Source organism: Fistularia commersonii, chromosome 19 (genome assembly GCF_037954325.1).
Source record: "Fistularia commersonii isolate RoL2024-O1a breed Wild chromosome 19, RoL_Fcom_v1.0, whole genome shotgun sequence".
Taxonomy (NCBI): Eukaryota; Metazoa; Chordata; class Actinopteri; order Syngnathiformes; family Fistulariidae; genus Fistularia; species Fistularia commersonii.
In genome coordinates, this window is record NC_141302.1 from 5220715 (window position 1) to 5234807 (window position 14093).

The 14093-nt window shown below is 43.9% G+C and overlaps 1 protein-coding gene across 2 annotated transcripts in view; it reads right to left on the reverse strand.

The window, feature by feature from the left end:
• Positions 1-10309: 10309 nt before the first annotated feature.
• The window catches only part of stim2b (stromal interaction molecule 2b), a 44029-nt gene continuing 40245 nt past the window's right edge, over positions 10310-14093 (reverse strand). The window contains exons 10-12 of one of the 2 annotated variants that reach the window (XM_086166510.1): positions 13747-13985; positions 13462-13651; positions 10310-12499 (exon numbers count right to left, since the gene is read on the reverse strand). In XM_086166510.1, coding sequence (XP_086022636.1) covers positions 11875-12499; positions 13462-13651; positions 13747-13985 — 1054 coding nt within the window. In that variant the 3' untranslated portion in view covers positions 10310-11874. Of the gene's footprint in view, positions 12500-13407; positions 13652-13746; positions 13986-14093 lie in introns of both variants that reach the window. The other variant, XM_086166509.1, reaches the window with a different exon arrangement.

Genomic DNA, 14093 nt, shown 5'->3' on the forward strand with positions numbered 1-14093 from the left:
ATGAAGCATGTCTTGATCTCTGTCGCAGAAACATCAACCGAGACACCGGTCTGGTTCGAGGAGCCCGGATCATATTTTCGGCAAAAACCTGTCTGTGAGCGGTTTAAACCCGAAGCTAAAAGGGACGGAGGCCGACCTCTTGTCCGGCGCTGTGACCGAAGCGCTCTAGGAATGCCTGGGGTGCACCGACTGGGACGCGGTCATTGATGGAACCGATAACATCACAGATGCGGCGTTCACTATCTCGGGGAATATTCAATACCGAGAGGACACGATAATTCCCCGAAGGTCCATCGAGGTTTTCTCTGATAACAAGCCCCTGGGTGTTCCCGGAGTTAAACAAATCCTTGACCAGAATAAGTGCCTGTTTAAGTGGAGTGGGAGCAGAGAGGAGAAGAAAATTGTGCGCTGAGTATAAAGCAGCCGACAAAGACGGAGCGGTGCCTCGCAAAGGCGAGGAAGGATCGAGGTTTCGGTTTCTTTACGTTGAATCGCTCAAAATCATCAAGTCGGGTCGGATTTTTTGTAGATGGTGTCAAAGATTTCTGATGGCGCTTTGACCAAAACCCAATTTCCCCCCATGAGCGAGCACACCCTGCCTTTTTAAAGGCCGGAAATATCCCAGCTGGAAGGGGGCAGAGAGCAATGAGAAGGACGGACGGATAGAAAACAAGAATGTGATGGAGATATAGGGGGTGCGACAGTTGGGGCCCGATAGTGACATAATAGTAGCTGAAAATGCTACATCAATAGCTTAACTGTTCAACGGAAATAGCCAGGATGGTCGCCCGGCGAGACGGCTCAAGAAGATCCCACTAGAAACCTGGGAAGAGAAGATATTAGGTCACTATCAGGCACTGATGAAGGGACGTGGTTGGATGGGAAGAGTGGGAGGAATGAGAGAAGTGCATCACGGGATATCCCATGCTAAGTATGCCTGAGCTAATGGCTAGCTCAGCCCTTCTCAAAAAGAAAGGTTTTAAGGCTATTCTCAAGCAAAAGAAAGCGCGTCCGCCCGTCGAACGGAGATTGAAAGTTAGCTCCGCAGAGGAGGAGCTCGGAAACCTAATGTCGCGAAAGAACTTTTCATTTAGAGGTGTCGGGGGTGAATTATCGAATCGCACTGTTAATTAATAAATCTCCGACTCGTGTGAACATCTCAGACACTTCCTCCGTCCAAACATTGTTTCAAATACACCCAAAATATACCAGTACCTGGAAATCTGAGACATCCGGAGGCTACGTTAATATTGGTTATTTTGCTAAATCTGTTTCGAATCCACAAAATTGTTTATCCGTTATTGAAGCGGCAACCGTTAATGCTCCTCCAAGAGTGAAGCTTCGCTTGAGCAGTTTATCAGCGAAATTGAGAAAACCATGTACTACTTTAAGATCGAGAGAAGGTTCTGATGCATTTCTGAGTCACTCTGAGGTGGGATTTTTATCAAGTATCGCGCTCGCTTGAAGTCAGCCTTGCTTCTTTTCTGCCAACACAACAGCCGTGAACCTCGGCTGCTAAAAGCAAAACCACTCGGATTTGGCAGACGATCAGCCGATGCGCAGTGAGGAAAGAATATTATATTTATTCCTTAAATGGTTTATTTGTTCCTTAAAAAGGGCGCGGGTGCAGGTGTTGGCTCGGACGATGGCTGCCGTCCAGCCGCAATCGGATGGCGAAAATGTTTTTCGCTCCCCAAGCTCGTTCTCCTTTCCGGCTGCAACAATTCAAGATGTCTGCAGTGGGGAAACAAAAAAGCCCATTAGTTAGAAAAGTGTATCCATTGTGTTTTCGCAGAATGGTATGGATCTGTGCGCAGGGCCCATTAAATTCAGCAACAAACAGGTATGCAGTGTTGGTACCGCTAGTCGTTCAAAATGAGAATAACCCTATGGTTCCCGTGGTAACTGTACCATAGAAGATGGAGAAAACTCTATACTTGCACTCGCAAGTCAAGACAACGATTTCCTGAAACAAGTGTTTGGTTGAAGCTACACTGATCTTTCTGGAAAAAACCCGAAATCGAAATACTTTTCATTAGATTTTTACAGCGCAGTCGTTGCATAACAGACACAATCAGCCAAATCTTCATCAGGACAGATGAAGGAAATCGCATCTCATATGATTTAAACTAATACTGAGAACGATAACCAGCTCACAGTGGGAAGAGGGCAAAGTTTCTTGTTTTGGCACAAAAATCCCAGGTAACATCGGCTGCGGCTCCGTTTCCGCATTGCAGGAGTACGTTGTCATTGACCCCCTTTCCGTTAATTTAAGTGATAATTCCCGGCGCATGCTTGGATTTATTTCACAGGAGCTACATCCCCCCCGGAGGCGACGTACGATGTTGTAAATTAGGTGCTACAGTCACCCGCCTCTCCGCAAACTCTGCGTAAACCTGTGGATAACAATGTCAGGGCTTAAACCAAGTCACGGCCAAGTGGTAAATTAGAAAAGAACAGGGGAGGGGAGTGTAAGACCTTGTAGGTTTGTCCAGATGTGATGAAGTTGTTCTGCTTATTTGTGGCACCCGATAGATGCGGGGGACTAACGTGTCATTGATGGGATTGTTGTGATCGCCTGCATTTTCGTCTGATTGAGTTGGTCGGCCGCGTCTGATCAATCCCGGCTTCGTCAAGTCGAGACACCCGAGAGGACCGTCCCCCCCCCCGACTGCCGTTTCTGCGATCGGTTTAATCAGATTAATCTACTTCGGGGACGGCGAATTAATCTTTCTTTGGGCTCCGTTCATTTTCATGTTCTTCTTCAGGGTTGCTGCATGGGGGCGGGTGGTGATGGTGTTGAATGGGGAATCTGTGTGGGGGTGCAGGGTGGCTCAAAAACCGGGAAAATACAACCAGCAATCAGGCAGTAAAGCAATGAGCTTTTAAAGATCAAGTATTACTAGTCCACTGGACGATGTGTCGACCAACAACAACGCTTGTCAAAGTCAAAGGCAGCTTGCAGCGAAACCAGAACGCAATCCCATGGTAAGTATAAAGTGCAAAGTGCAAGCGGATATGGGCTGATATTTGATTTTTTTTTTTTTTTTGTCAAGTTTAGTGCAAAGGTCAGTAGGAAGTAACATGGAAAATAGCAGTATGATGGTTTTCTCAGTGCGAAAAAGATAAGAAAGTGGCAATGTTTCAATGTGTTATCGCAGTCCAATGCAGACCGGGGCGTCTCGCGTCGCTCGCAATCGAGGACTCTTTACGGTTGAAGCGGACGGTGCGTCTGTCTTTCGGAGCGGGACACCGATGATCCTTCCAGCTGTGCTCGCGAGGCGCTGCATCGTATCTCACTGACACAGTTCCTCGTCCTGGGAGAGCCGCACTCTGACAAACTGTCCACCGAGAGACGGCGATGAACTCTGCCGAGAACCTCGTCAAGGTTAAGATCAAGACCGGAGAACGACCGGAGTGAGAACGATGCTCGAAGGAGAAAATTGAGGACCTTGAAGATCAAACTCGACGACGACATCTGTAACTATGAGAAACAACAAGAGAACGGCCCGGGAGGGATGAATAGATGAAGACTTTCGGGGGAGATGAAGGTGGATGGGAAGGCCTGGTGTTAACAGGAGGGAGCTGATCATTGCAGCATCTCACCGGCGGCGTGACTGAGCCAAACAGCAGTGATGTGTTCGAGACTCACATCCAACTCAGACTCCTTCTCGCGCCGTGTCCTCTTAAGTCGCTCGCCAAGCTAATCTGCCATGGCTTTGACAGCATGCATTATTTCATTTAATTAGTTCAGCACTTGGTTCAGTAAATGAAATAGAATTATAAAAGTTTGGAGTGTGTTTGTATTCGCTTTTTTTTTTTATTTCACTGTTAGCCATGTAGTGGAAATATAACTGTATATTAACATTCACAAACTACTATTATTACTGTCTGCTACGTCAGACTCCCTTGGCGCCAATCCTTAATCCATTTCTAGGACGAACCTCCGTTACGGGAAACATGGTTTTGCTCATGTGCTCGAACACGATCTCTATTTTTTGGACCTTTTTACTCAAGTGCGTCGCTTGATCTACTGCAGTGGCCCACCATTATTTTTTTAATGAATATTGAAGCTAGTATTGTATGAGAATGAGAATGAGAACAACTTTATTTATCCCGAAGGAAATTGTTGTGCCAGAGTTTCAAGCAAAAACATAACAGTAATAGATAATAGTAGGAAGGAGGAAGAATAAGAAATACAATGAAATATAAATTGTCTTAACTGTTAACTGTAAACTACAAAGATTGGTATCAGCTATTATTATTGTGTAACTGTTAGCATTGAATACTGTTAACATTAGTAAAACATCATTTGCGGCTCTCCCTCTCTATCTCTATCACAATCTTGCTTCTTTTTCGTTTTCTCCCATTTTATCCCCAACCGGTCGCGGCAGACGGCCGCCTGCATCCAGCTGGGATCCGTCCAAAGTTTCTGCACCAGTAAAAGGCAGGATTTCCTCACCAATATCGCCAAATGCATCCTAATGGGGGGGGGTTGAGGGGGGTGTTGGGTTTCCGTCAATCATTTAACAAACTGTGTCGTGATTTGGCGCCATCTGAATCTTAAGGCTCTTAATCGCCTCTGCATTCGCTTTGTGAAAAACCCTTTTTGAGATTTATGTCAGAACCTCCTTTTCAAGACGGCGCTATCAGCCGCTAAAAGATCGATTTCATGTTGATGGAGCTAATCTTTGCTTATTTTTGTACCCCACTTGAGTCCCCTTCCGAGCGTGGACATCTCGACTGTTTTCATCTGGGGGTCTCAGCGGAGGGGGACTCCCGAGCTTTTTACGAAGAATAACTGCCCGCTGTGTCTGTTAATGAATCTGTTATTTGGTAAGAGTGACCGAAAATAGTATAATTGAGCCGGCACGCTGAGGAGGGAGAAGCGGAGGGGGATAATTCTCCACATCCCAAACAAGCGATCATCTTGATAAGATTCTTCAGTCGAAGCATTAAACAAGAATATTGCTGTCGCTAAACCACTTAAATCAAGCTTGAAAATGTGCCGGGATGTCTGTTTTTGTTCAAACCCAGACTCCCTCTCGTGCGAAACCTCTGTTGTCGTTCCGGACTCGGAAACACCGTCGCCGGAGACTCGAAACGGCTTCATTATGTCACCGACCGGCTGCAGGTCTCCATGCCAGGTTTTTGGAGCAGAAACATTGATTTGCAGCGAGCGTGACGGGCGCCAAAGCAGACTTTGTTTGTCCCGCAGTGGGTAAATATGGCAGTTATCAACACGGACGGGCTGTTCGGGGGAACCTCTCCCCGCTGCCTCTGTCTGGGAATGTGCACATCTGCATGGAAACGCCACGCTCACAACCCTCTGTTCATCTTTATAATTTAGCCACCATCATTTTTTCATTCTCCAGATTTTCCTGCTTCGTCCGTGCTTATCTCTCTCTCTCTTTATCGGAGCCTATTAATGTCTGCTGCTGCTTTCCTTTTAAAACAACTTTCCTTTTTTTGCACATTAAAAAGGTAGACTGCGAGCCCCAGTAGGTCACAGTGCATTAACCACACTAATAAACCCATTACGCTGCCACGGGATGGGACTCAAATGAGAGAGAGGGAGAGGGTGTTGGGTAATGATGATAAAGAAAAGGGAGTTGCTGATTCGGGTGGAGAAAAGCGGTAGACAGGAGGGAGATATGAGACACAGTGACAGGTTGAGTAAAAGACACTGTGTATGTGTGTGTGTTTGTGAGTGTGTGCGCCTTTAAGCCCTCATTACCTTTTTTTAAGAGCCATCTTCAGGGGGGCGGATCTGATATCTTCTGCATTGCATCACTCTCTGCTCCTAAATGGCTGAGCTTTAGCATCATTGTGGGACCAATTACAACAGCGCAGTGCCACAACAGGCCTCGGTATCTACAGCATGTTCCCCACCTTTCTCCTGGTATCTGAATGAGGTACGAAGCTGTGGGACCGGGCTCCTGATGGGGGAACAACAGACAGAGGTGGAAAGGCTGCAGATTATTTGCATGGATCAAGTCAATTTCAGGAATCATTACTAATTACTTAAGTCAACCTTGGCCATGTTTTTTTTTCCGAGCTATGAGGAAAAATCCAAAGTGACCAGACTTCTACTAATATCGTTCTAAGAGATCTAAGAGAGTGAGATTGAGTTGTCAAAATTAGAGGTTTGGATTAGATTGGAGTCGCAATGTTGCATGTATTTTTTAACTATTAATCAAAATATGCTGATTGCTTCAACTCTAAGAAGTGATTCTAAAAAAATGGCAACATTTAATAATCTTAATCAAATTACTGTATCAAATGTAACTATTAAAATAAAAAAAATCTTAAAAAAACAAAAGAAAGGATTAAACATCATTAATCTAAATACATACATATATGTATTTATATATACATGCACATGCGTAATTTATTCATATTTTAAATGTATTGTGTGCTCATTATCTAATTATGAAATTACTATATTTGTGTATACATACAAGTATATATACAGTATATATACAAGTAAGTATATATACAATGGTATATGTTTAAATGCATACATACATACATATATGAATATATGTATTACCATGTATTATTACGTAATGGCGCCCTATAGCCGCATAGCGTCTACCTTCATTCAGCATGTCCAGAAGTTTAACTTTTTCTGCAAGTTAACATCTCCCTCTTCCTTTTAGGCGCGTCGTCAGGTGCCTTTGCCGGTGCAGAACATTTCGTCGACATTGTTGGTCTTGTCATGGAGAACATTTGCAAACGTAAATTTGGCAAGCTGTACAGAGACAAGGCGCGGAGATTGTTGACACTGGCCTACCGTCCTTTAGCCTATTAGGATGCAGAACACAAAATAATGTACTGTGAAAAACAAGCATTGAAAAAACTGCACTAAAAAAAATCTGCAAAACAGTGAAGCTGCAAAAAGTGAGCCGTTATAGCAAGGGTTTACTGTAAAACTAATATTCAAGAATTCACCAAAAACAAAACATGTAAAATCTGGTTATTTAGTAACTTAACACAAACAGTAGAAATTATCAAAAGCAAAGGAAAGGAAACTTTCATGTAGACACACTGGAAACATTATCACTGGACAAAATAGCATTGGGAAAAAAATGTAAAAAAAGTAACAATATTTGAAATGCTTTGGAATGTATCAAAAAGAATTGACATGAATATTACTAAAGCATCGTTTATTATGAAATGATTGAAAAAAGGGTGATGACGAAATTTAATTTCCTACGTCTTTTTCTTTACCACAATAAAATAAATACTGAAATCTACTTCTTTTAAACATTTTTTTCTTGATATTAAAATGAAAATTTAAGAGACCTTATCAGCAAGGTGCACATTTGTTCTTGCATTTATTTATTTATTCTAAGTTTCCTGGTAAAGAATTACGCATTTATTTCAAAAAGTTTAACGATAACTTAAACAGTATCTATTGTTTCAAAATTTGTGATAATTTTATCTATAAATGAATAACATATGTCATAAACACAATGCATCTGTGGCATATGTGTACTTTAAAAATTCATGAAAATATGAGATTAACTCCAACTCTCTTTGACAAGAAGTTATTTTAAAAACAAAGAACAGGGCTAAATGTACATTAACTTCAATTCTTACATCACGCACCTATATATATATATATATATGTTTGTATATGTATATATCTACATCTGTATAATGGACTCATTATTTAAATTTGTGTTTATTTAGCCAATCCTTGTTTATGTAAAGTATTTATAAAATGAAAGGGAATTTTTCATATGCATACACGTGTATGTATATATACATTATATGGCCAAAAGTATTCGCTCACCCATGCAAATTATCAGGATCAGGTGTTCCAATCTGTTCCATGGCCACAAGTGTATAACATCAAACAGCATGCAAACTGTTTTTACAAACATTTGTGAGAGAATGAGTCGCTCTCAGGAACTCAGTGAATTCCAGCGTGGAACTGTGATAGGATGTCAAGAGTCAATCGCTTCAGACCTCCAAACTTCATGCGGCCTTCAGACGAGCTGAAGAACAGTGCGCAGAGTTTCATAGAACAGGTTTCCATGGCCGCTGCATCCGAACCGCACACCACCAAGTGCAATGCAGAAGAACCGTACTTGTCTGACAGCAATGTGCCGTGTGAGAAGTTTGGTGGAAGTGGGAATATGGTGAGGGGTTGTTTTTCAGGAGCTGGGCTCGGCCTCTTAGTTTCAGCGAAAGGAACTTTGAAAGCTCCAGCAAAACAAAACATGTTGGACAATTCCATGCTCTCAACTTTGTGGGAACAGTTTGGAGCTGGACCCTTCCTTTTCCAGCATGACTGTGCACCAGTGCACAGAGCAAGGTCCAGAGAGACATGGATGACAGAGTCTGGTGTAGATGAACTTGACTGGCCTGCATAGGGTGCCAGACCTTCTCGTCCAATATCAGCATGTAACCTCACAAATGCACTTATGGAAGAATGCTCAAAAATTCCCATAAACACACTCCTGAACCTTTTAGACAGCCTTCCCAGAAGAGTTGAAGATGTTATAGCTGCAAGGGTGGGTCAACGTTATATTAAAGCCTATGGATAAGGGATGGGATGTCACTGACGTTTGTATGCAAGTCAAGGCAGGTGAGTGAATACTTTTGGCCATATAGTGTGTATACATGTATATATATGAAATAAATATAATCAAATGTGTCTAAGTATTTTTCCTCAAGTCTTTATATTTTTTCTGGGATAATTGACTGTTGTGGTCTTGATATAAGACAAGAATTCACCAAAAACACATTGGGTAGAAATCAACCTCAAAATCTGGTTAATAAATAACAAATCCATACATTTTGTGGAAATCATTTTCACAAAAAGTAGAAATAATCAAGACTTTTATGTGAAAACTTTCATGATGACACACTGAAATCATTATTACAATTAATTGTTATTATTACTGAAATCACCAGCGGCATAAAAGGACCGATGACATGGTTGCTTTCGCGACGGAGCTCTGCTGCCACCATGTGGCCCGAACACTCACTGCGCATGAGCGGGTTTGGGGCTTGTTTGTGTGCGCATGCGCGAGGCCCAGCTTTCTTGCTGTGTACGGTGTGGTCCTAAGAAGGCATCGATCACCGTCAAGCGTCCCCGCTTTCCCTCCGGATTGATGAAGCATCAACACGACTTTCATCACGTTCACTCCATATTGATAAAGCGATCACACGTGTTTTCCCCCCACTCTCAAGACAAATGGGGGGTGTCAGTGGGGTATTTTCCCCCCGCGCCGGCTGCTTTCCCCGCCAGACGGAAAGCAAGTTTAAGCAAAGCGGCGCATCAGATGGATCCACTTCCGCTTAAGATGGAGGAATTCCGTCCACCACCGGAAGTGACGTCAGATGTGTCATATTTTCTTCAGTAATATATTTCGATTCTACTGCATGTAGACAATGACTGATCAGATCTGATCTATTTCTGATATTTCTATTTCTCCAACAACCTCAACTTATCACCGCCATGAGAAATCGGCGGCTTGAGAAGGGGCTCAGAGATTACATGTTCACATATTGTCCTCAATTGGCCGCAGCAATTCACTCAACACCGTTTCCAATGCCTCCATTTTTTTTTTTTATTAATTCTTCTACAGTATACAAATATTCACACACAAAATGTTCTCAAAAAACCCTACTGTCTCGTAAACATTTCTGTCTTGCAGGACTGTCTTTTTTTCCTTCATTGTGCGCTGTTTTCTCCATGAACCTCTGAAAACATCGATTCGAAAAACAGAGGCAACTTGCATCCATTTATCATCCTGTTACCCGAATACACCTCGTACACAGCATCACCCCTCCCTCCCCCTGACATTCCATCACGCCGCAACTGAGACTGTCGTCATGCGATGACATGACCCGTCATGGAAAGTTTGCAGCAGTGACAGCCGGTCCGGGATGGAGGGAAGAAGGCAGAAATCACAGTGTGAAGCAGGAGCTCTTGACATCAGTGCGCTCGGAGCTGGCCCAGAGGTGAGGAATAGGATCAGGGCCATATTGCATGGGTCGGCTTCGAGCCTAGTGTGTGTGCTGGGTGTCAGGCCTCGATGTATCGATCAGATAGGGGTCAAAGAGTAGTCTCTTTATTTTTTTTTTATTTTTTTTTTTTAAGCAAATCATCCTTAGTGTTTGTCCTCCGATGTCTTGATACTTTTTTTCTGCCACATGATAACAGTTTCTTCCTGCAAAACCTCCAGGGCAAGTATCAGAGGACGCTGTCAATTACGGGAATATTCGCACCAGCATTTTGACCAAAATCTGGCAGTTACACCAAAGTTTTGGAGAGAGGGTGGGGGAGGGAAGGGGGTAGTTAAGACATACAATGGAAATGTTGGTTTGGCTACAGGGTGCAGTTCATCAAGTAATCAACTAGTACGGTACAGTTAGATTACAGGGAAAAATAGGGGTGGGACTAAATATCGACGCAGCATTTTATCATGATACTTCGTGCAATAAGATACTGACACACGATTCCAAATATTGATACGTGGCTAAGTATCTACGTCACTACTCTGACACATTTTTTGTGTGTATTAAAGAGAAAAGACTTGCGATCATGCTCTTTACTGTACATCGCTTTATTCAAATGTTCTAAACTGAATACATTTCTTTTGTCTTCAGATGTCTTACAAAATCCTTATAGTCAGGGAACAGCGTTGCGGTGGTACTGCGTGTGGCATGGCTGAAGTATCATGATAGCATGGTATCGTGACTTACATGATCCCGACCCCTATGGGAGAATGACACTGGTCACTGTACTGGTGTGGTTTAAATCTGCATATTCGATGAACTTTCTCGAAAGGTAAGTTCATAAGATCCCCCACCAATATAAATCTATTTAAAAACATCTATAAGAACATAACAATGTGAAAACAAAGTATATATATATATATATATATATATATATATATATATATATAGATATATATATTTTTTATATATATATATATATATATATATATTGAGACATCCATGTGCTGCAGCATTAAAAACACATCACATCATTTTGGCTCCTCATGTTGCGTCTCCACTGCCGCTGCCCATGTTTTCATCTCATCTCTATATTTTCATTTCATAAGTACTCCGCATTCAGCGGCTCTTTCCCAAAATACCAGGGAAGCAGTAGTGCAACAAACTTTTTAGCAGGATGTTTTGTTGTTTTCACTGAGGAAAACCAATCAAGTGGCCAGTCCAGGGGGGCCGCCGCCAACAGGCCAGCGATAGAAGCATCGCAGCTCGAAAAAACTTGACAAGATGCAGTCTGTTATCTGAAAAGGAAAAGTGGTTGGGACACTTCGGCAGGAAGCTGTTAAAAATGTCCAAAGAAATATTATGACCTTTTTTTTTCCCCCAAGGCATTATTAATGTGCTGCAAACACTAGTTAGAGCGTCATTTTTATATTTTCAGCGCTTTAACCACTAATGTGAAACCCAACATTCTGACATCATGTGCTTTACAAAAATATATAAATGGACTGCGCCTTTACACCCTGAATCATTAGCGGCTTTTTCGATTTCCAATCCACAATGAAATTCAAAGAAATTATGGAGGTTATGGCTGTTTGGATGGAAACTGGCCTGACCTTTGAACCACTGACCTTTCACTGACTCTGCAGGTTTCCCTAATGAGGCTATAAGTGAACTTAATAAAAAGGCATGTTTGAGAAATAAGGCTAACAATGTGCGGGGCCTCCAACAGCACCCGGATCAAGCTACATTCCATCCTGGACGACGTAAAAACCAAAGGGGGGAAAATGAAAAGTTTTCGCCAACAGTGAAGTACACTTTTAACATTTTGGGGCTAAAACCGCTCTTTAAAAATTCTAGGTTTTCTTCTTCGCAAACGCACTGTCCCGCTTCATGCGTCTATTTCTTCTTCTTAAATAAGCTTTTGATTTTAGAGGAGGAGCGCTTGATTTTCTCTCCGTTGTCACTGGAGTCCTGGGAGGAGGTGCTCTGGAGTTTGTACTCTCTGCCCATACTCCGTCCCTCTGAGTCCAGGGAGGTAAGAGACGGGTGGCGGCCTACGTTGGGCAACATGCTGGCGGGCAGCTGGCCAAAGCTGTAGGACTTCTCCAGGATGCCGTTGTACATACCCTTGCCTATCGGAGAAGTCAGGTTCCCCTGTGACAGGGCCACGCTCTGGGCCTCTGGTATGATGCAGGTGAGGTCAGGCGAGCCTCTGTGTGCAAACATGTGATGCTCCAGAGCCGGGGAGGGCGAAGTGGAGGGCGGTCCAGACGGGGTGGTGGCCGGGGTGGGAGGCAGGGGAGGCGTGGAGTCTCTCAAGCTGCCGGTGCTGCCGCTGTGGGCGATGGAGGCTGCGGGGATGGATGCAGGGAGCTCCGTCTGGTTAAACAGCAGCAGTTCCTCACGGGAGATTTTGCGGTACGGGGTGTCTGAGCCCGCTGTGCATGGGCTCTGCAGCTGCTTGCGGCCCAGGGAGGAGCTGAGGGAGTCTGTGTCAGAGCTGCCCTCCTGGGGGGAGTCTCTGCAAGAGAGAGAGAGAGATGAGCGTCATAAACAGGAGGAGGAGAAATCTAAATTTGAATCGGCACCGGAGGAAACGTATCTCGGGCTGCTGGTTGTGAGTGTCACATGATGTGCGCAAAGAAATCAAGCGCAGTTAAATGTCACGTCACGCACTTTCCAGACAAGTCATGTTTTATCTCGGGAGTCCCTGGCAAGTGCTTTGACCTTTTAATATCGCCATTTAAAATCTCATCATATTTGACATTTCACCTTGATTTGACAGTTAAATATCAGACTCCGATGGCACTGCTGACGTCTCTTCCCGGCGTCTCCGACTGTTCGTCACAGTCAACTTTCATTGAGACAGCGAAGTATTTTCAATCCGACGCTGGATTTTAACTTGATGTGAAATTGTATCGTTGGTGCTACAAAAAGACATCTCTGATTGACATCGTCTGTAACTGCTTGTAATATACACTGCTCAAAAAAATAAAGGGAGAACTAAAATAACACATCCTAGATCTGAATGAATAAGATATTCTTAATAAATACTGTTCTTTACATAGCTGAATGTGCTGACAACAAAATCACACAAAAAACTATCAATGGAAATCAAATTTATTGACCCATGGAGGTCTGGATTTGGAGTCACACTTGAAATTAAAGTGGAAAAACACACTACAGGCTGATCCAACGTTGATGTAATGTCCTTAAAACAAGTCAAACTGAAACAGTGTTGCTTCCTAAGTGGACAGTTTGATTTCACATAAGTGCAACTGACTTGGGGTTACATTGTGCTGTTTAAGTGTTCCCTTCATTTTTTGAGCAGTATAGTTTTAACAGTATCCTGGCTCTGACATTATTTTCACGCCCCAATGAAAATGTCACCAAGCTGAAAGCACCAGTGAAAAGATGTAGATAAAACACCTGCGTGTCCAAACTGTAAAACTGTTCCATGGCACTCCGGACTCCACTACATACCCCCTCCTATCTGAGCTGAATATGGTATGTTCGTCGTCCGCCTCTGGGCGATAGGAGAGGGACGAGCTGGCCATGGACAGCAAGTCGGGGTCCGGGGACATCAGCGAGGACTGCGGGGAGCTCAGCAGGCTCCGGCGTGAACGACACAGGCTGCTGCTGCGAGTCAATGAGGGACGGATCATCGTGGAGGCTGAGGGGAAGACGGGGGAACCGGAGAAAACCGCGTTACGGTGCACTTCACGACATATTTCTCCACTCGTTTTTCATCGAAGCAGCCTCGCTCACTTGTGAACTGCGGAATGATGGGAGGCGTATCCTCGTCCAGGTCATCCACTCCTCCCGCTATCGGGTAGGGAGGAACCGAGACCCGCGGCATCACCACCCAGCTGTGGTCGGAGTACAGGCTCGCCGTCAGGCTCGGCAGCCCGCAGTTGTTGACGACGGGGAAGCCGCAGAGCCTTTCGATCTGTTGCCAGCGATGGAGCCGCTCCCTCAGGCACGCCGTCACCTCGGACAAGGCCTTCCTAGGAACACACAAGAACCGGGAGGCATGTTATTGTGAAGCACCAACTTCCTGTTTGTGTCAGCAATTGAAATTGGGTCAGGCACAATAAAATCCTGCCTCGGCTTCG